This window comes from Mytilus galloprovincialis, chromosome 12 (genome assembly GCF_965363235.1).
Source record: "Mytilus galloprovincialis chromosome 12, xbMytGall1.hap1.1, whole genome shotgun sequence".
NCBI lineage: Eukaryota > Metazoa > Mollusca > Bivalvia > Mytilida > Mytilidae > Mytilus > Mytilus galloprovincialis.
In genome coordinates this window covers 7,828,096-7,849,943 of record NC_134849.1, presented here as the reverse complement: position 1 = coordinate 7,849,943, position 21,848 = coordinate 7,828,096, and the positions used below count along the sequence as shown (strand labels likewise).

The 21,848-nt window shown below is 33.5% G+C and overlaps 1 protein-coding gene across 1 annotated transcript in view; it reads left to right on the top strand.

Annotated features, from left to right (window-relative positions):
• Window positions 1–1,161: 1,161 nt before the first annotated feature.
• LOC143055186 (uncharacterized) overlaps window positions 1,162–21,848 on the top strand; it is a 27,564-nt gene continuing 6,877 nt past the window's right edge. The window contains exons 1-5 of the mRNA XM_076228324.1: window positions 1,162–1,249; window positions 4,001–4,298; window positions 4,911–7,993; window positions 9,552–9,685; window positions 10,856–10,949. Of these exons, the coding sequence (XP_076084439.1) occupies window positions 4,097–4,298; window positions 4,911–7,993; window positions 9,552–9,685; window positions 10,856–10,949 (3,513 nt within the window). The 5' untranslated portion in view covers window positions 1,162–1,249; window positions 4,001–4,096. The remainder of the gene's footprint in view (window positions 1,250–4,000; window positions 4,299–4,910; window positions 7,994–9,551; window positions 9,686–10,855; window positions 10,950–21,848) is intronic.

Genomic DNA, 21,848 nt, shown 5'->3' with positions numbered 1-21,848 from the left:
AATTAACTCTCTTATGAATGAAATTAAACATTCTTGAGTCAGTTGACTATATGCAAAATATTTAGGTATAACTATTTCATCAAATTCAAAATGGAACAAACACATTCAGAACATGACATGTACATCTAAAGCAAATAAGACCCTCGGATTCATTAGAAGAAATTTAAAAATAAACTCAGTAACAATCAAAGACCGAGCATACCAAGCCCTTATTATAGAGCAAAACTTTAATACTGCTGCACTTTCTGGGACCCTCACACTCGAGAACTCCATAGAAAAAGTCCAAAGACGTGCAGCGAGATATGTATACTCCAACTACAAATATACCGAAAGTGTAACAAACATGATCAAAACACTTCACTGGCCAACATTACAAGAAAGGAGACTCAAAAGCAGATTAAATACTGACATATTAATTAAAAGCCAATCAAACACCAGGTATATAGCCACGAACAAACATACCGACAAATCCGATGCAGCAAAGACAGTTACAAATTTTCATTTTTATGCCAAACTATAAAAGACTGGAACAAACTACCTAAACCAATGGCCTGCAGCACCACTACTGAGTGTTTCAAGAGAAACTCACTAGAGAGATGCTCCTTGATACTTACAAACACCTACATGTTTAATATGTATCTTGTTTTTATCTTATACCAAAAATTAAAAATAAAAAATTGAAAAATATTGCTTACATATACATTTGTATTATATAAGAATTGAAAAATTATTACGAAATCAAAAATATATTTTTAATCATTAACAATATTGTTAAACCAGGCATGTTTTAAATCTAACTATTTATTCCATGTCTTGTTTTGTTTTTGTTTTTAATTGTGTGCTGTTATGGTATGATTGAAGGCCAAATGTAACTAGATTGTAGTGCCAGCTTCGTGGGTTCACTGGCTTGCCAGTTCAGTTTAATCAAGGTATCTTTTTTTTTGTACTATGGACACATTCTTGTTTATTTACCTTTTATTATTTATATAATTCTTTTTTTATTATCCATTTTGATAGAAATTACTTCTGTGAACCTTTAAAGAATATTCTGTAAATTAAAAAAAAATCATATTCAGTTTAATTTTTTCGCGGGAATTAAGTATAAACTGGTTGCTTTTTATAAAAGGGTTGAATTTGGTAAGTCCAGTTTATGTTGCACACGACACTAACACCAAGATGGTACTGTAGTTTCGTGTGCAACACATTGTGGACGGACATTTTGTGGAATAAACTGAAAGTTCAAAATAATGTAGGGTCAGAGTCCAAGCTTTTCATACTTAATTTACATTTTAATTTACCAATTTAAAAATCTAGCGCTAGCGTCATATACAAGACGCAAATTTGTATTAGATAGACACCTAAAAATACGATGTCTGCGCGTATCGGTACAGAGCTGAACAATTGTAACATGCTGCACAGAAGTCACATACCAAACAAAACTATACGCTAGATTCGTTGTACGCGGAGACGCTGCTGTTTAGATCGAGGCATAAACTAGGAGGAGGGGGATGCTTTCTGTTCCTCCCTCCTTTGACTTTGTTAGTTTGTACAGATGTTTTGTGTCGCATCAAATTCTATTTACATATGTTTTTAATTAATTATTTGGTACCATAGCCAATATTGGGAACAACCATTTTAATAAATTAGAGGGGTGAAATGGCACCAAAAGGGGAAAGGGGGGGGGGGTTAATTTTAATTTTCCTGAACAAATTTATTTTTAAATTTATAGAAAAGAAAAACATGTTTATATGATTATATGAGGGAGAATTAAAAAAAGTATATATTCTGATTGACAGTGTGAAAGTAAGTTTGTGCAAAACAATAAAAACAATAACAATTTTAAAAAGGTTCACATTGAAAAGGGGGGGGGGGAATCCATGACCCCTTCTCTCAAAGATCAGTCATTTGTTAGTGGTACTCTTAAACTGAACATTTCATGGGTACAAATTTGGTCACAACAATATTTTATTGACCTCATTTTCATGTTTCATTGCTCAGTGTTATTTTTTTTTTGTTTGTCTGTTTTTCTAAAACTATAAGCAATAGGTCAACTAAATTTGTTGTATGGAAGAATTGTTATCTGTACATGCCTGTCTGGCATGGTTCATCTGACCTTGACCTCATTTTCATGGTTCATTTGTCAATGTTTAGATTACTTGGTTAATGTTAAGTTTATGTCTGACAGTTGTAATAAAGCTTTATGTTTATGACTATCAACATGATATCAATGACTAGTAAAGAAGGCGAGACATTTCAGCATGTGCACTCTTGTTAGAATGTACCATTTCAACGCTTCATACAAAATGTACTTTGGTCAAGGCTTTTACACCCCTATGAAGATACAAAAAGAAGCATTCAATTCTTAAATAAAAAATAAACGCTATTTCAATTCCATGGAAATGCATTTATTAAAGTCATCATGATGATTGTACTGAGCAGCATTTAACTAGTCTAAATACAAATTGGTGTAAACAATATTTATTATGAGTAATACAAATATAAAAAAAAGAAGATGTGGTATGATTGCCAATGAGATATCTCTCAACAAGAGACCAAAATGACACAGAAATTAACAACTAGGTCACCGGAGGGCCTTCAACAATGAGCAAAGCCCAAGTTTATTTTGTAAACACATTCACAATAGGATTCAGATTGAGAAATATGCAACATCTGTCTCCTTGTTAAATTAATTATACACATTATACACAAATAAATCACAACTACATACTCTGTTGCATAATAAAAGTATTGATAAGGAACTGAACAGAAAAGAAAAATACTACTGATACATGTACATATGATGTAAGAAAAAATGGTTATTTACAGGTTTATTGTATGAGTTATTAGTTTGTAAACCTTTCAGATTTAATAATGAACCTTTGTACCATGAGAAATAAAAATTGCTGCAAAATAATATATGTTTGTGTCTTATTAAGAAAAACTCTCATTTTAAGTACTTTTCTTTATATGCGCATTTATGATTATGTGGAATTTAACCAAATATGTTAGACAAAAATATATGATTCACTCCCACATAATGATACAATTGTCAGTTTTATCTGTTGTATTTCATGCAATAACCATTTAGTGTAAATGAGTTTGTGCAATAAACATTATAAGAAACAAATAAGAAAATGTGGTATGATTGCCAGAATGAAGCAACTTTCTACAAGCAACCAAAAGAAATTAATGTAGAAGTTACTAAACAACTATAGGTCACCATTTTAACTGCAGTAATGAGAAAACCCCATGGTTCCATGTAGGCTATAAAACGTCCATCATGACAAAATTTTAGACAATTAAAAAAAATCCAGTTTAATGAGAATTCTATGTCGATATCAATTTTTCGTGTGAAAAAGGAAAGCACAAATTGAAGAGTAAATTGAAGAATTATGTTTAAATATGCTATCTTTGTCAAAACCATGAAATAAAATATCAATGAAATTCAATTTTCCTCTAATCCACAAAAATGGGTACCATTCATGTAAATAAATTAATCCATATATATTTTATTATTGTCATTTTGTTTATTTTCTTTGGTTACATCTTCTGACATCAGACTCCGACTTCTCTTGAACTGAATTTTAATGTGCGTATTGTTATGCGTTTACTTTTCTACATTAGCTAGAGGTATAGGGGGAGGGTTGAGATCTCACAAACATGTTTAACCCCGCCGCATTTTTGCGCCTGTCCCAAGTCAGGAGCCTCTGGCCTTTGTTAGTCTTGTATTATTTTAATTTTAGTTTCTTGTGTACAATTTGGAAATTAGTATGGCGTTCATTATCACTGAACTAGTATATATTTGTTTAGGGGCCAGTTGAAGGACGCCTCCGGGTGCGGGAATTTCTCGCTACATTGAAGACCTGTTGGTGACCTTCTGCTGTTGTTTTTTTCTATGGTCGAGTTGTTGTCTCTTTGGCACATTCCCCATTTCCATTCTCAATTTTATAGTATGAACAAAACAACAAACATCCAAATAAGTATCCTCTTTTTATTGCAGGTTTGTTTCATTCAAAGACAAAATGAATCTTAAAAAGGCTGATATTAATTACACAGTTATTTCTACGATGAGAAACAGAATATTATAAGAGGGAAAATGGCCTACAACCATCATTTACTACCCCTAGCAGATTATCTCTATAAGCTGTACAAAAGTCAATCTCTATGTGACCTTTCTATCACCACAAAGAATGGTACAACTGTCCTGGCCCATAAACTAGTGGTGGCAGCATTCTCTGAAACGGTTAGGACAGAGGTGGAGAAATGGAAAGATTTACCCCAAGTGTCTATTGTTGTAGGTAAGCTGAAAAAATATAAAAAATGAACACAATATTTTTAAATTTAATTTGCCCGACATGCTTTTCTCAATTAGAATATATATATACTTAATCAGAGCACTCAAAGTCAAATGATTGAAAGCCAAGATCTATATACATGATATACATGATATACATGTAACATCTGAACCTGACTCAACCAGTTGAAGATTTAAATAAAATGACCAAAAGGACAGACACACAATAACCAAAACCACAAGTCATAACTATATTTGATCTTTTAAAAATTTATTAAGTTAATGCGTTGCAGAAATAAAATTTCTTGATTCAACAACTAAAATATCAATGAACAATGGTGAATAGGTTAAAAAATGAAACATTATAATTTATTTTACATTTTTAAAGTTTTAAGAATGATAAAAACAAAAGAATCAATATCAAGTTGGTGGCCTTTGATTAGTCAATGTGTTCTAAGATGGGTATACGACAACCTGACAAGACCATGAAGACTTATTTCTAGAAAAAATCCTTTTCAAAATAACTAAAAGTATATATAGATAATTGTGTTTTTAAAACCTTTGAACTGTTTAAATGTATAAATGTTATTTAATTAAAAACTTTATTTTGTAACAGATTGTGAAACTGCAGTTTTAACAGAAATTTTAGATTTTGTGTATATTGGCAACTGTCATCTCCATAAAGAGTTGTTCCCCCTGCTACAGCAAGCTAGTCATAGTTTACAAATACCTTCACTTCAAAAATATTTGAAAGAGAAAGGGCCTACTTCGAGAAAATCACAACAAATAAATCATTCAGAGGCAAAACAAAAAAAGGAAACTAAGGCTTTACCAAATGTAGAATATTTGAGAAGTAGGCGAAATATAAAAACAAAAAAAGCATATCACGATGAACAGTTTGAATTGTCTGGTGATTTAAGGGAACCAGGCGATGATATTCCAACGGCTGATGATAATGATGATAATGATGGTGATGAACTATGGGAAGAGGAAGTGAGAAATGAGCCAAGGACCAGCAGGAGAAAGGGTAAGCCTGGGAAACCAGATAAATTAATCAACCAGGCTTATGTGAGGCTAGAAAGAATTGATGCTTCTGTGAAACAACAAAGTCTTAACACTACCTTAAGGAACAACAAGGCTACAAGGCATACTGTCAATAAGTCCTTGATTCCAGTGAAAGAAAGAAAGAATAAATATACAAGGGAAAATTTAACAAACCTTGCAAAGGAGAAACGAACCAGAAATAAAAAACGAAATCCATTCATTAATCATTCAAAACATTCAATTGAAAACATTAAGCATTCCATGAACAATTGGAAGAAGACTCCTGCAGAATTGCTAGCTTGGAAATGCAAGAAACTGTATGAAAAACACCATAAAGATATAGGAGTTAAAAGAGTTGGATATTCTTGTAAAATCTGTAAAGTTTGGCATAAAAATATATCGCATATCAAATTCCACATAAATTTGAAACACAGAAATATACAACCCAAAAGAAGAAAATTTGCAAACAAAAAGAAAAAGAAAGGTTCATTTGAAGAAAGAAAGAAGAAAATTGAAAGAATCAAACAAAAAATTAAGAATTGTGAATGCTTCAGATGTGACAGAACTTACAAATTGGTGCGTGGATTAGCTACACATCTTGTGGAAAAACACAAAATATCTTTTGAAAGAGCCCAGAAATTGACGGGCTATCCCAAATATTTTAAATACCAGAATTCAACACGCCACACATGTGATGATTGTAAAATGGAATTTAGTCTGTTAAATCACTTTAGAGCACATTGTCGAATAGTCCACAAGAAAAAGCGTTTAGACCCTGATATGTCATGCACATACAAAAAATGTTCACAAAAATTTCTTTCAATGGCAAAATTAAAAGAACACTTGGTAAAATTTCACAAGCAAAAGAATGTTAGTATCAAATGTAGGCAAGGCAGGGTTTCAGCTAGAGTTGACAAACAGGACATAACAACAAGGCTACAGAAACAGCGAAGACTGCTAGAAGATTTATCAGTGTCAAGTAAAGAAGAACAAGTCAAAAGGAAAAAAGAAGAAAGTTTTATTAAACAAATTAACGAATTATCTGAAATCACTGACAGTAAAAGTTCATCATATCCGAAGAAGAAAATCAAGTACAATGTTGTATTACCATCAAAGAAATACAGATGTAATAGATGTCCCAAGTCGTCGGTCTGTAGAAATAAGTTAATACATAAAAACCATAGAGAAATAAGGCATAAGAAAATAGTTGTTTCAAAAGTTTTTGAAAGCCAACTCGTTCTGAAGAAACATATTTGTCAAAGTTTCTCATGTGTGAAGTTTGTAAACAGAGATCCAAATAACTTGACACTAAAATCCAAAGGAGATGTCCCCAACATGACCAATGCAATCCATAGTGGTGTTCCAAGACAGGAGCCAAATGTTTTAGAACAGAAAGAAGTGTCTACTTATGTTGGAGCTTTAGGACATTTCATAGCAAGTAAACACAATTCTATTGACTTTTTACCATTCCAAGCACCAAATACTACCGGTCAATTTGGTGGATATTTATCTTTGCTGCAAGATTCATCCTTAAATGAACAAAGTGGTTTATTTGAATTTAGTAATACATGCAATATTGACTCTCCTTGCTCCTTACAGAACCAAAGTGATGGAAAACAGAAAAGGTGCAAAAGAAACCAGTTTACCTGTTTGAAATGTGGATTATCTTTCCATTACTACAGCAGTGCATCCTTGCACTACAAGAAAAGGCATCAGAAACATCACCTTGGACAGAGAACTATATTCTCTAGTTTAAAAAAACATGTCAATTTACGCAGTGTATTATTTTCCAGAAAATCATTCTTAAAAACAAGTACGTTCCAATTACAATTTGCTGAAGAAAGATCAACAACTTGCGAAATATGTGAAAAAACATTTTCCCATGTTCGCAGTTTAGCCCGTCATTTGCAAAATACCCATCGTTGTACTTTTGAACAGACACGAAATACAACTGGTTACCCGAGCAAAATTGCCAAGAAAAAAGAGGAAATAACTTGTGTAGATTGTAAGAAAACATTTACCAATATTCGTAACCTAGCAACTCATCTACAAAATGTTCATAAATATACATTTGAACAGGCAAGGGAGGCAACTGGTTATCCAGCATTCACACGAGTTACAGCATTAACCAAGAAGAAAAAAACAAAGTGTGAGAAATGTTTCGAGATATTTGAAACAATGAAAGATTTCAGAGTTCATGAAGTTGTTATCCATGGTTTACCCTGTAAATATTGTAGCGAGAAGTTTCTTCATCTAGTTTCCCTAAAGAAGCACGGCGTACGAGATCATCCAGAACATTTTGAGGAGTTCGAAGAGATGAAGGCTACATCTAAAGCCTGGATTCTTGATGAAGTTGAGAATGAAAATACAGAAGACGAAAATTACAAATGTGACAACTGTGATTATTCTACTAGAAAATTAAACTTTTTGACAGTACATGTTATGGAATTACATCCAGAAGTCCAGCATCATTGTCCTACATGTGGCTATTCTTTCCGTAGTCAATACTCAGTAGATTTACATACGTCTAAACACCATGGTGAGGCAGAGAAGAAGAAACCAATCTGTATCTTTTGTAGTAAGAAGTTTCTGAGGAAAAGATTTTTGAGAATACATCAATTCAAGGCTCATGGGATTCTTCACCCAGATGTTAAGGTATTAACTATTTACTTTACATATTCTGTGAATTCAGCGATGTTTTTATTATTGCAAAAGCTGCGGCAGGATTATAATCGCAATATTTTAAATGTATGCATTTTGAAATATTTTAAATGAATTGAACAGGATTTTTCTCAATACATGTATCCCTAAAATTTTGAATGACTAAATCTCAATTATATGCAAGCAATATTGAATAGTTTCTGAATTTACAGTAGACGATTCTGCTTTCTTACATTAAAAACTGCCACTATAAATGCAATGACTTAAAGAAACATAAGTGGTTTTAACAAATTATAATAATAACCTCAGATTTCAGAAAGATTAATTTACTGTTTATATTTTCTTTGTATGATTATAAAAACAAGAAGATGTGGTATGAATGCCACTGAGACAACTATCCATTGGTAACAAATATGTAAAAGTTAACCATCATAGGTCAAAGAATGGTATTCGACTGGGAGCTTGTATAAATAGTGTTTGTGTTTTGTTAGCCTTGAAAGACTGGCTGATATAATATACAATTGCAGATGTACTGAATTGTAATTTTGGTGCTAAATTTGTATATATTATATCAGGATGCACTTTGAATTTAAAATATATCGTATCATATCGATCATATATGAGGGTCTTAGGGTAAACAGAATAGTCATTATTAAGTGGGCCTATACTTCAACAAAATGAATCCCAAAAAAATCGGTAATGGAGAAAAAAATGCCAAAACAGTAAAGAATAGTAAATACAGGGTGTTAAAAGAAAGAAAAATGAGAAGAATGGGCAAAAATATATAGAATAGAGAAAAAATCACAGACATTCGGTTATATTAGAGGTCAAAAGATGTCTTACTCTAATGAGCAAAAGTGATTGTTATGATGTCACGGAATAGAAGTTCCTTCATAATATAAGTTTCAAATGGAAAAAGTATTCTGTAATATTATTACAGTAAATGTTCCTAACGGAATAAATGGTATAGAATATTTGTTCCAACAGGAACAGATATTATGACATTGTTTATAACAAAGTTTCCAGGGGAACTTCTGTAAGGCTGAACAAATATATACGTTGACAATGATACAATTAGTTCAAATAATTATGACGTCTGGCAAGGCTATTTTAATTTTTTTCTGGGATGCCTTTGTAGGAAGACCCATTTCGTCAAATACTAGTCCAAATAATTATGATGTCTGGGAGGAAGGCGTCCCAGAAAAAAATAGCCGTGCCAGACGTCATAATTATTTGGACTATGATTAAGGAATATTCAAGCTCATTTATAAATTGAAGACAAACTGACAATATGTCAAGTGAAAAAATATGATAAAAAGATTAACAAAAGTCTTCATAACACAACATAGAAAACTAAAGACTACAACAAAAGTAAATTATCAAAAAAAACGTGGAAAAAGGGGGGGGGGGGGTGTAATATATGCCTCTATTGTGTTGTTCATGTAAGTACACATTCAGTGTCCAGTTCAGCAAAATGTAAAATTAGGTGACAAATAGCAATAAAGTTTGTTTCTTTGATTCTTCATAAAATTTGTTTCTTTTTAATGTTTAGCAATACAAATGTGAGGTGGAAGGCTGCAGTAAAATAGCGTATACTGCAACAGAACTTAGACAACATAAGAGAAACCATACTGCAGAGAAGAGATTTCCTTGTCAACAATGTAGCTTTGTTTGTGCTCATAGACAGTAAGTTTTCTTTTCAGCAGTGTGACTGTGTTTCGTCTTAGTGGGTTTAAAAAAAATGGGTTTCAACACCTTGATTACCCCTGCTTTATTGGTATGAAACATATACACTTAGAACATGTAGAATTTATATGAACGGGGAATAAGCCAAAAGCTCATTTTACTATTATTCAGTTGTGAGGCTATGTCCTGCACTTATGTCAGCCCTAGATACATTAGGTAAAACTTGTTGCAGTTACTCCCGCTGTTTTCTAAACTTCATCAAATTCTGACGATGCAGGTGAAATTCCATGAAATAGAATGCAAATCATTGAAAACTTTTTGACCAGTCAAATACCGTTAATTGGGAAATTTTGGCGTCAGGATATTTTGGTGGTTTTTACGCAAAAGGCATGTGTTTTATTTTGGTGTGTGTAATTTTGATGCTTTGCCAAACTGATGTGTTTACTATTTGAACAATAGAAGTGTGCGAGCTTATTCACCCGTTTATGTTTATTGACAAAATAGCAATGACCTACACAAACAAGAAACACGACAAAGTTAACTAAATGAAGGTATCGGATATGAAAGCAAAAATTATATAGTGTTGCCAATTTGCAGATTTGGCTATGTATAGAAAATAGGAAATATATGGAAGATATAATAACATACGCTATTTCACCCAATAATTAACATTATGCTGTCGTCATACCGGTCCTCGATTTTAGTGTTTCAATATTTAGTGTTTGCTTAATTTTCATTTGTTTAATTTTGGCACTTTCATTGGAGGCACCAAATAAACCAAAATAAAACTACAACCAAAATAACCCAATTTACAGTAGTTGAAAGCTTGCAATTTACAAAATAGTGAAATTATATAGAAAATGATAACAGGTATTACATGTAAGGTGGTACATAAAACTATAGGGAGATAACTCTGTAACCACCAGCTAAAGGTTTTAATCATTGTATTGTTAAAGAAATATTAAGCTTCTCAATGATCAAAATTAGTGTTTGTCAAACTACTATATATCCGATGACATTTTTCTGAGACAGCATGTGGTTCAAGTTTTCTGAAATTTTTATATTTTTGTCCAACTCAAAGTTAATATTTTGACAAACAAGTTTTAGTCTCTATGTGTTTGGTACCACCTTAAAGTCTGTGTTATGTCTGATTTGTTTTACTATTTTCAGTCGTTTATTGAGACATGTGAGAGCCGTACATTTACAGTTAAAGCCAGCGTTATGTCTGATTTGTTTTACTATTTTCAGTCGTTTATTGAGACATGTGAGAGCCGTACATTTACAGTTAAAGCCAGCGTTATGTCTGATTTGTTTTACTATTTTCAGTCGTTTATTGAGACATGTGAGAGCCGTACATTTACAGTTAAAGCCAGCGTTATGTCTGATTTGTTTTACTATTTTCAGTCATTTATTGAGACATGTGAGAGCCGTACATTTACAGTTAAAGCCAGCGTTATGTCTGATTTGTTTTACTATTTTCAGTCGTTTATTGAGACATGTGAGAGCCGTACATTTACAGTTAAAGCCAGCGTTATGTCTGATTTGTTTTACTATTTTCAGTCGTTTATTGAGACATGTGAGAGCCGTACATTTACAGTTAAAGCCAGCGTTATGTCTGATTTGTTTTACTATTTTCAGTCGTTTATTGAGACATGTGAGAGCCGTACATTTACAGTTAAAGCCAGCGTTATGTCTGATTTGTTTTACTATTTTCAGTCGTTTATTGAGACATGTGAGAGCCGTACATTTACAGTTAAAGCCAGCGTTATGTCTGATTTGTTTTACTATTTTCAGTCGTTTATTGAGACATGTGAGAGCCGTACATTTACAGTTAAAGCCAGCGTTATGTCTGATTTGTTTTACTATTTTCAGTCGCTTATTGAGACATGTGAGAGCCGTACATTTACAGTTAAAGCCAGCGTTATGTCTGATTTGTTTTACTATTTTCAGTCGCTTATTGAGACATGTGAGAGCCGTACATTTACAGTTAAAGCCAGCGTTATGTCTGATTTGTTTTACTATTTTCAGTCGCTTATTGAGACATGTGAGAGCCGTACATTTACAGTTAAAGCCAGCGTTATGTCTGATTTGTTTTACTATTTTCAGTCGCTTATTGAGACATGTGAGAGCCGTACATTTACAGTTAAAGCCAGCGTTATGTCTGATTTGTTTTACTATTTTCAGTCGCTTATTGAGACATGTGAGAGCCGTACATTTACAGTTAAAGCCAGCGTTATGTCTGATTTGTTTTACTATTTTCAGTCGCTTATTGAGACATGTGAGAGCCGTACATTTACAGTTAAAGCCAGCGTTATGTCTGATTTGTTTTACTATTTTCAGTCGCTTATTGAGACATGTGAGAGCCGTACATTTACAGTTAAAGCCAGCGTTATGTCTGATTTGTTTTACTATTTTCAGTCGCTTATTGAGACATGTGAGAGCCGTACATTTACAGTTAAAGCCAGCGTTATGTCTGATTTGTTTTACTATTTTCAGTCGCTTATTGAGACATGTGAGAGCCGTACATTTACAGTTAAAGCCAGCGTTATGTCTGATTTGTTTTACTATTTTCAGTCGCTTATTGAGACATGTGAGAGCCGTACATTTACAGTTAAAGCCAGCGTTATGTCTGATTTGTTTTACTATTTTCAGTCGCTTATTGAGACATGTGAGAGCCGTACATTTACAGTTAAAGCCAGCGTTATGTCTGATTTGTTTTACTATTTTCAGTCGCTTATTGAGACATGTGAGAGCCGTACATTTACAGTTAAAGCCAGCGTTATGTCTGATTTGTTTTACTATTTTCAGTCGCTTATTGAGACATGTGAGAGCCGTACATTTACAGTTAAAGCCAGCGTTATGTCTGATTTGTTTTACTATTTTCAGTCGCTTATTGAGACATGTGAGAGCCGTACATTTACAGTTAAAGCCAGCGTTATGTCTGATTTGTTTTACTATTTTCAGTCGCTTATTGAGACATGTGAGAGCCGTACATTTACAGTTAAAGCCAGCGTTATGTCTGATTTGTTTTACTATTTTCAGTCGCTTATTGAGACATGTGAGAGCCGTACATTTACAGTTAAAGCCAGCGTTATGTCTGATTTGTTTTACTATTTTCAGTCGCTTATTGAGACATGTGAGAGCCGTACATTTACAGTTAAAGCCAGCGTTATGTCTGATTTGTTTTACTATTTTCAGTCGCTTATTGAGACATGTGAGAGCCGTACATTTACAGTTAAAGCCAGCGTTATGTCTGATTTGTTTTACTATTTTCAGTCGCTTATTGAGACATGTGAGAGCCGTACATTTACAGTTAAAGCCAGCGTTATGTCTGATTTGTTTTACTATTTTCAGTCGCTTATTGAGACATGTGAGAGCCGTACATTTACAGTTAAAGCCAGCGTTATGTCTGATTTGTTTTACTATTTTCAGTCGCTTATTGAGACATGTGAGAGCCGTACATTTACAGTTAAAGCCAGCGTTATGTCTGATTTGTTTTACTATTTTCAGTCGCTTATTGAGACATGTGAGAGCCGTACATTTACAGTTAAAGCCAGCGTTATGTCTGATTTGTTTTACTATTTTCAGTCGCTTATTGAGACATGTGAGAGCCGTACATTTACAGTTAAAGCCAGCGTTATGTCTGATTTGTTTTACTATTTTCAGTCGCTTATTGAGACATGTGAGAGCCGTACATTTACAGTTAAAGCCAGCGTTATGTCTGATTTGTTTTACTATTTTCAGTCGCTTATTGAGACATGTGAGAGCCGTACATTTACAGTTAAAGCCAGCGTTATGTCTGATTTGTTTTACTATTTTCAGTCGCTTATTGAGACATGTGAGAGCCGTACATTTACAGTTAAAGCCAGCGTTATGTCTGATTTGTTTTACTATTTTCAGTCGTTTATTGAGACATGTGAGAGCCGTACATTTACAGTTAAAGCCAGCGTTATGTCTGATTTGTTTTACTATTTTCAGTCGTTTATTGAGACATGTGAGAGCCGTACATTTACAGTTAAAGCCAGCGTTATGTCTGATTTGTTTTACTATTTTCAGTCGTTTATTGAGACATGTGAGAGCCGTACATTTACAGTTAAAGCCAGCGTTATGTCTGATTTGTTTTACTATTTTCAGTCGTTTATTGAGACATGTGAGAGCCGTACATTTACAGTTAAAGCCAGCGTTATGTCTGATTTGTTTTACTATTTTCAGTCGTTTATTGAGACATGTGAGAGCCGTACATTTACAGTTAAAGCCAGCGTTATGTCTGATTTGTTTTACTATTTTCAGTCGTTTATTGAGACATGTGAGAGCCGTACATTTACAGTTAAAGCCAGCGTTATGTCTGATTTGTTTTACTATTTTCAGTCGTTTATTGAGACATGTGAGAGCCGTACATTTACAGTTAAAGCCAGCGTTATGTCTGATTTGTTTTACTATTTTCAGTCGTTTATTGAGACATGTGAGAGCCGTACATTTACAGTTAAAGCCAGCGTTATGTCTGATTTGTTTTACTATTTTCAGTCGTTTATTGAGACATGTGAGAGCCGTACATTTACAGTTAAAGCCAGCGTTATGTCTGATTTGTTTTACTATTTTCAGTCGTTTATTGAGACATGTGAGAGCCGTACATTTACAGTTAAAGCCAGCGTTATGTCTGATTTGTTTTACTATTTTCAGTCGTTTATTGAGACATGTGAGAGCCGTACATTTACAGTTAAAGCCAGCGTTATGTCTGATTTGTTTTACTATTTTCAGTCGTTTATTGAGACATGTGAGAGCCGTACATTTACAGTTAAAGCCAGCGTTATGTCTGATTTGTTTTACTATTTTCAGTCGTTTATTGAGACATGTGAGAGCCGTACATTTACAGTTAAAGCCAGCGTTATGTCTGATTTGTTTTACTATTTTCAGTCGTTTATTGAGACATGTGAGAGCCGTACATTTACAGTTAAAGCCAGCGTTATGTCTGATTTGTTTTACTATTTTCAGTCGTTTATTGAGACATGTGAGAGCCGTACATTTACAGTTAAAGCCAGCGTTATGTCTGATTTGTTTTACTATTTTCAGTCGTTTATTGAGACATGTGAGAGCCGTACATTTACAGTTAAAGCCAGCGTTATGTCTGATTTGTTTTACTATTTTCAGTCGTTTATTGAGACATGTGAGAGCCGTACATTTACAGTTAAAGCCAGCGTTATGTCTGATTTGTTTTACTATTTTCAGTCGTTTATTGAGACATGTGAGAGCCGTACATTTACAGTTAAAGCCAGCGTTATGTCTGATTTGTTTTACTATTTTCAGTCGTTTATTGAGACATGTGAGAGCCGTACATTTACAGTTAAAGCCAGCGTTATGTCTGATTTGTTTTACTATTTTCAGTCGTTTATTGAGACATGTGAGAGCCGTACATTTACAGTTAAAGCCAGCGTTATGTCTGATTTGTTTTACTATTTTCAGTCGTTTATTGAGACATGTGAGAGCCGTACATTTACAGTTAAAGCCAGCGTTATGTCTGATTTGTTTTACTATTTTCAGTCGTTTATTGAGACATGTGAGAGCCGTACATTTACAGTTAAAGCCAGCGTTATGTCTGATTTGTTTTACTATTTTCAGTCGTTTATTGAGACATGTGAGAGCCGTACATTTACAGTTAAAGCCAGCGTTATGTCTGATTTGTTTTACTATTTTCAGTCGTTTATTGAGACATGTGAGAGCCGTACATTTACAGTTAAAGCCAGCGTTATGTCTGATTTGTTTTACTATTTTCAGTCGTTTATTGAGACATGTGAGAGCCGTACATTTACAGTTAAAGCCAGCGTTATGTCTGATTTGTTTTACTATTTTCAGTCGTTTATTGAGACATGTGAGAGCCGTACATTTACAGTTAAAGCCAGCGTTATGTCTGATTTGTTTTACTATTTTCAGTCCTTTATTGAGACATGTGAGAGCCGTACATTTACAGTTAAAGCCAGCGTTATGTCTGATTTGTTTTACTATTTTCAGTCCTTTATTGAGACATGTGAGAGCCGTACATTTACAGTTAAAGCCAGCGTTATGTCTGATTTGTTTTACTATTTTCAGTCCTTTATTGAGACATGTGAGAGCCGTACATTTACAGTTAAAGCCAGCGTTATGTCTGATTTGTTTTACTATTTTCAGTCCTTTATTGAGACATGTGAGAGCCGTACATTTACAGTTAAAGCCAGCGTTATGTCTGATTTGTTTTACTATTTTCAGTCGTTTATTGAGACATGTGAGAGCCGTACATTTACAGTTAAAGCCAGCGTTATGTCTGATTTGTTTTACTATTTTCAGTCGTTTATTGAGACATGTGAGAGCCGTACATTTACAGTTAAAGCCAGCGTTATGTCTGATTTGTTTTACTATTTTCAGTCGTTTATTGAGACATGTCAGGACTGTACATTTACAGTTAAAGCCAGCGTTATGTGAGAGCTGTGGGAAGTCCTTCACGACAGAACAACACATGAAGGAGCATATCAGACGTTACCATACCAACGATTTCTATGAGTTACAATGTGATTATTGTTCATTCCAGTGTGGTGTTAGAAATCAACTTCAGAGTAAGAAGAGTTTTTTGAAATTATTAAGTTTCTGAATAATATAACTAATAAATATACTATTCTTCATGATTTGGGAAGTTCAGATCACCATTGCAGTATTGAAAAATTATCTTGAAATTCAGGAATTTTATTTCATGCATTTATAATTTTAATTTTTTAAAGAATAGAAAAAAAGGTGAAATTGATGAAAGTTTGGTATATATAGATGCTGATTTCAAAATTTGAAATGTCAGTTTTTATTTTTGTGATTTCTATTCAGTTAATTTTTTGTATTGATAACAAATTTAAATTAACACTTTTCAAAAATTCTGATTTTAAAAGGAAATTATAATTAGTATACAAACAGGTGGATTTCAAAACTAGATACCACAATCCCTAGTATCACACAAATGCCCCAAGTTAGCAGCAATATGGCAAACATTGTAGGTTTAACATAATGAAATACACATTGGATTAGAAGGTCATCATAACCCATTCAGTGGATGATCCTGGGGTATTTCAAGGATTGGAACTCCACCTTTTTTGTTTGATAACTATTGCTTTTGTTTTCAATATATTGGAACATATGGTTTGAACTCCCCACTTTTTATATGACTGGATCCACACCCGACATTAGTGTTATATAAACTAAGCAGAAATCTGCAGGCATTATACATGTTATACACATACCTGGAAAAAAGTAATTTTTATTAAATTAATGGAGTCAAAAGTAAATTTCATTAAATTAATGGGTTCAAAATAGAAATAGGAAGATATGGTATGGGTGTCAATGAGACAACTCTCCACATTCAAGTCACAATTTATCAAAGTAAACAATTATAGGTCAAGGTATGGTCTTCAACACAGAGCCTTGGCTCACACCTAACAGCAAGCTTTAAAGGACTGTATTTTGCTTTATTTCTGAATTGATGAGAGTGTCATTGTACCTAAAAATCCAGTAATAAATGTATATATAATGTTTTTTAGCACACGTATGGAACCAACATCAAATGAAGATGGCAGGTGATAGTCGTCAATACTACCAGTGTGACCGATGTCCATACCAAACACCACTTAAATGTAAATTTAACAATCATATGAACGGTCACAATAACATTAGGAACTATGTCTGTGACCAATGTGACTCTAGGTTTGTTACCTCCAGTACGCTACGGACACACAAACAATGGAAACATTCGTCAAAAGAGGAAGACAAAATCTGTAGTCATTGTGGTTATAAAACTAAAACTAGCAACAAATTGAACGAGCATATAAGAGTTCAGCATCAGTTAAAAGGAGTAAAGCCATACCATTGTTCATACTGTGACTTTAAGTGTGCCACTGGTGGCAACTGCCGCAAACACATCATGGCTAAGCATAAAAATGTTCCCGTCCATTATACCTGTGACACAGAATATCTGGAAATTGCGAGAATGGCCCGGAAGGAAGGAAACACTAACCCATTGATTGTCCACACTGCCAATGATACTCTTTCAGACAATCAGATAGCACAAAGTCCAGCAACGTTTACACAAATAGTACCCAACTTTGAACAGTTGCCACCAGCTGATCATTTAATGTTCGACCCGGTCCGATATGAAAAACTTTAAATCAGTTGTTTGATAAATGAGATTTAGGTGAAGGATTTTTATTGAATAATAAGAAAATTTTATTATGAGGGAATTAATTAATCTTATGAAATAATGAATTAAAAATTGTTTCTTTTATTACAATTATTATCTTTTTGTGTTGATAAAGAATCCAAACTTTGAATTAAGTTTTAAAAAAAATAACTTCTTGGTCTTATTAGTTTATACGAAGGTATACCTTATGTGAACTAAAGTTAAAGTTGGAGTAAGGGCAGTACTGTCTAAGTCAACAAGAGACACTTAGAAATGTACAAAAATGTTTCCCTGTACCAAGTGAACCTTGATTTTAAATTGAACTTAAAAAAAAATCTGACTCTCTGTCACATTTTATATCACTGTAAGTTTTGATTCTTAGCTCACCTGGCCCAATGGCCTGATTTCTTTTGAGAGTAATTGCCCTTAAATAAGGAGTTTAACCTTTTATTTTCATTTGCCTATTACTTTGAAAACTATAATAGATAGAGAACAACATTAAAATGCTTAAATGAGGAGCAAGACAATTTCTACAAATAATATAAAAAAAGAAGATGTGCTATGTCAGATTGCCAATGAGACAACTCTCCACATGTGACCAAAATGACACAGAAATTAACAACTATAGGTCACCGTATGGCCTTCAACAATGAGCAAAGCCCATACCGCATAGTCAGCTATCAAAAATCTATATTGCATAGTCAGCTCATTCTGGATAGTCATCTATAATAAGTCTGCATTCAATGTCAACACCTTATTAGAGTTATTGCCCTTTGATGATGATTTCTACCAATCAGTTTGTTTACCTTATACCTTAAAAGTTATAATAGATAGATTGAAACTTAAACAAGCAAAATGAACTACAATTAAGACAATATACAGGTAATAGTCCAATGACTCTTTCTTACCCAATGAATAATGACAATTTTCACCATTTGATTTGCATTTTGAGTTACATGATCAGGTTATAAAAGATATATACACTTTAAATCACAAAAATGATCAGCAAGTTGAGATCTACCAACAAGAAAAATTTTGCTGATATAGTTAGTAGACTGTCACTCCTTTATGAGTGATTTCCCTTAAATGTGGATATTGTTGACGCTCTTTTGTGTTATGAGTAAAATCTAAAGAAGATAGAGAGAAACTATAAAGCCCAAATGATCAGCATTACAATTCAGCAAAACAGAATTGTTTTATGAATTCTATTCTCTATAATGTAAGAAAGTGCCGTTTGTTGAATATGCACATAGACCCAGGTGAGCGACACAGGCTCTTAAAGAGCCTCTAGTTATTCTGATCTTGTTATGAACTGCCTAATTTGTTTTAAGCATGCTCAACAATTTTCATGGATTGAGGAAACAGTGTATTTTCATGGAAATTTGATTTCCTGGTTTTGTCAAAGTCTGTGTACATGTCTAGAAAATGTGAACTTCATTGAACTTTGAAATTTCTGGTTCAGATTTACCTATGACATTCTGCTTCTATGCTTTAATAGCAAGCCGTAATCCTAAGTAAGAGCAAAGATTGGTTGACACTGAGTCATAATAATGTATCAAAAGATCACTGGGCAAATATAAATCTTAGGAACATTCCAAAAGGAAAATCTTAATCAAATGGCAAAGTTAAAAGCTCAAAGACATCAAACAAATGGACAACAACTATGATATTCCTGACTTGATACAGACATTTTCTGATATAGAAGAGGGTGGATTGAACCTGGTTTTATAGCTAGTTCAACTCTCACTTATGTGAGTGAAGAGTAACATTTCTTGTTGTGTACTACAGCCTTTAAAAACTACCAAGTTAAAAAATCGTGTTTACCCAGTCTATCAAGTACATAGCACCTGGGATCATATTTATATTGCTTGTAATAATTGCCAGTTTGTAGAGATGAATTTGATTTTGATATATATCAAAGATTTGTCCTTTTGATTTTTTTTTACAAAAATAGTTTAGATTATAGATGTGGATCAAGGATTTTGAAAATGGAGGGGCCAGCAGCCCCAAACTGGGAAATGTTTGGAGTAGGAGATTTGAAACATCTATACATCCTTCAATGTAGCTCTTTAAGGGAGGGTTCGGAAAATTTCATAAGTGGGGCCCATGCACTGACTGCCTAAGTCAGTGCCTAAGATGGGGCCCCCTCCTGTCACCCTTCAGTGATTCCCTATATAAGCAATATAACCAAAATATTTCCACAAAAAAGGGGGGCCTGCACCCCTAAAACTGCCTCTCAAGTTAAGCTGGTAACCTGCGCCTCCATCTAATTGCACCTTTGACTTGAATAAACACAAGTATATTGATACCTTTACACTAGATACCTATCTTAAACCTTCTCTTTGTTGTAAAGCAAAATTACAACCAAAATGTAAGTGCAGATATCAATTGCTCTGGACCACTTTTATGGCCTTGGTTGTAGCTTACTTGCCTCCAAGTTAGGAGACCTGTCCAGGTCTAACCACCAAAGACTTGAAAATTGGTGTTTGCTGCTTCCCTGTTAAGCATACAGTATTGCGGATTAGGAGCAAAGACTGATTCAGAATAGAGTATCAAGGTAGGGTGACATGTCTTATTGTGGACTGTTACATTGTGAACTAGCTTGATAAAAATCTTGTCCACAGTGACATTGTCTTTTAAGTACAAAGCAGGAGATCATATCCACATTGCTTGTAATAACTGCCACTGGACGATTAAACACCAATCCTTCATCCATCATAGTGTTCTGACTCTTTTAACTAGAATAGTAACGCTCAAATTGATCTTCGTTCAACATACTGCAAAGGACTGGAACTAGTGATCATGGGTATTTGTTATCATGAAAAGCTAGACATACTTGATGAACATGCAGTGTAATAATGAAACGTGAAACCTTGAACAGTCATGTCAAAAAACTAAGTTCAGATAAGCTATTCAAACTTGGATTTAGTTTTTCGTGTGCATGCACACACATGTACAAACTGTATTTCCAATCTGAAACTTTAAAACTCCTTGGATAAAACTTGGCATCCATGATTATTGACTACTTCGTATAGAGTTGTCAAGTTAGTACACAGACATGACAGAAGAAAACTATATATTGAAAGTCTTGGTAAAAAAGTGGGTTAACTAACATCATCCGGGATTCCCTGTGCATTGTTAGAAATATTAGTAACCTTTTAAAATAAATTACTTATTTACACATGCAGCAAGCATTCAGTAATGGATCGCATCATTATTCTCTAATTACATCTTGACATGTAGAGATGATATTTTTGTTAATTTGAGGTATAAGCTAAACTCTGTTTTATATACTAGTGTTCTTTTTTCGTCGAAGACTCTTGGAAATGGTGTCAGTAAACTGATAAATAGTCGACTTTGTTATCTCTGGAGTTAATATAATATAAATGGTCAATTGGAATAGACAATATACTCTGACAACAAGAGTCACCATCTGCATTTTAACTGCTGCCGACAAATGAGAAATTCACTTTAGGAAATTTGAAATCATCTCTTGTCATAAACATCTAGCTCTTTACCATTTCTGAAATTTGAAACTAATGTAGTCAACCATATAAAATATTAGACTTCGTAAGTTCGTACCGTGTGCCTTAAATGTTTTTACCGTTCATCATTGATAGTAAAAAGAAATATCTGATAAAAAAAAACCGCTTTAAAGGTCATTGTAAATAACAAAAATACCGGATTCCGAGGAAAATTCTAAACGAAACGTCCGTACAATCAAATGGCAAAATCAAAAACTCAAACTCATCAAGCTAATGGATAACAGCTGTCATTATTCTTGGCTTGGTACAGGCATTTTATTATGTAGAAAGCAAACGATATGGACATACGAAATCTTATATATAATAGGACTAGTAAGTACTAACTAAAGTTTGATCGTCTACACATTAACTATCTATATCATCAGAAGTTTATTGCTGAAATAAATTAAAGATGGTACGGCTTTATCTCCTTGTTTATGTGGGAGATCTTCGC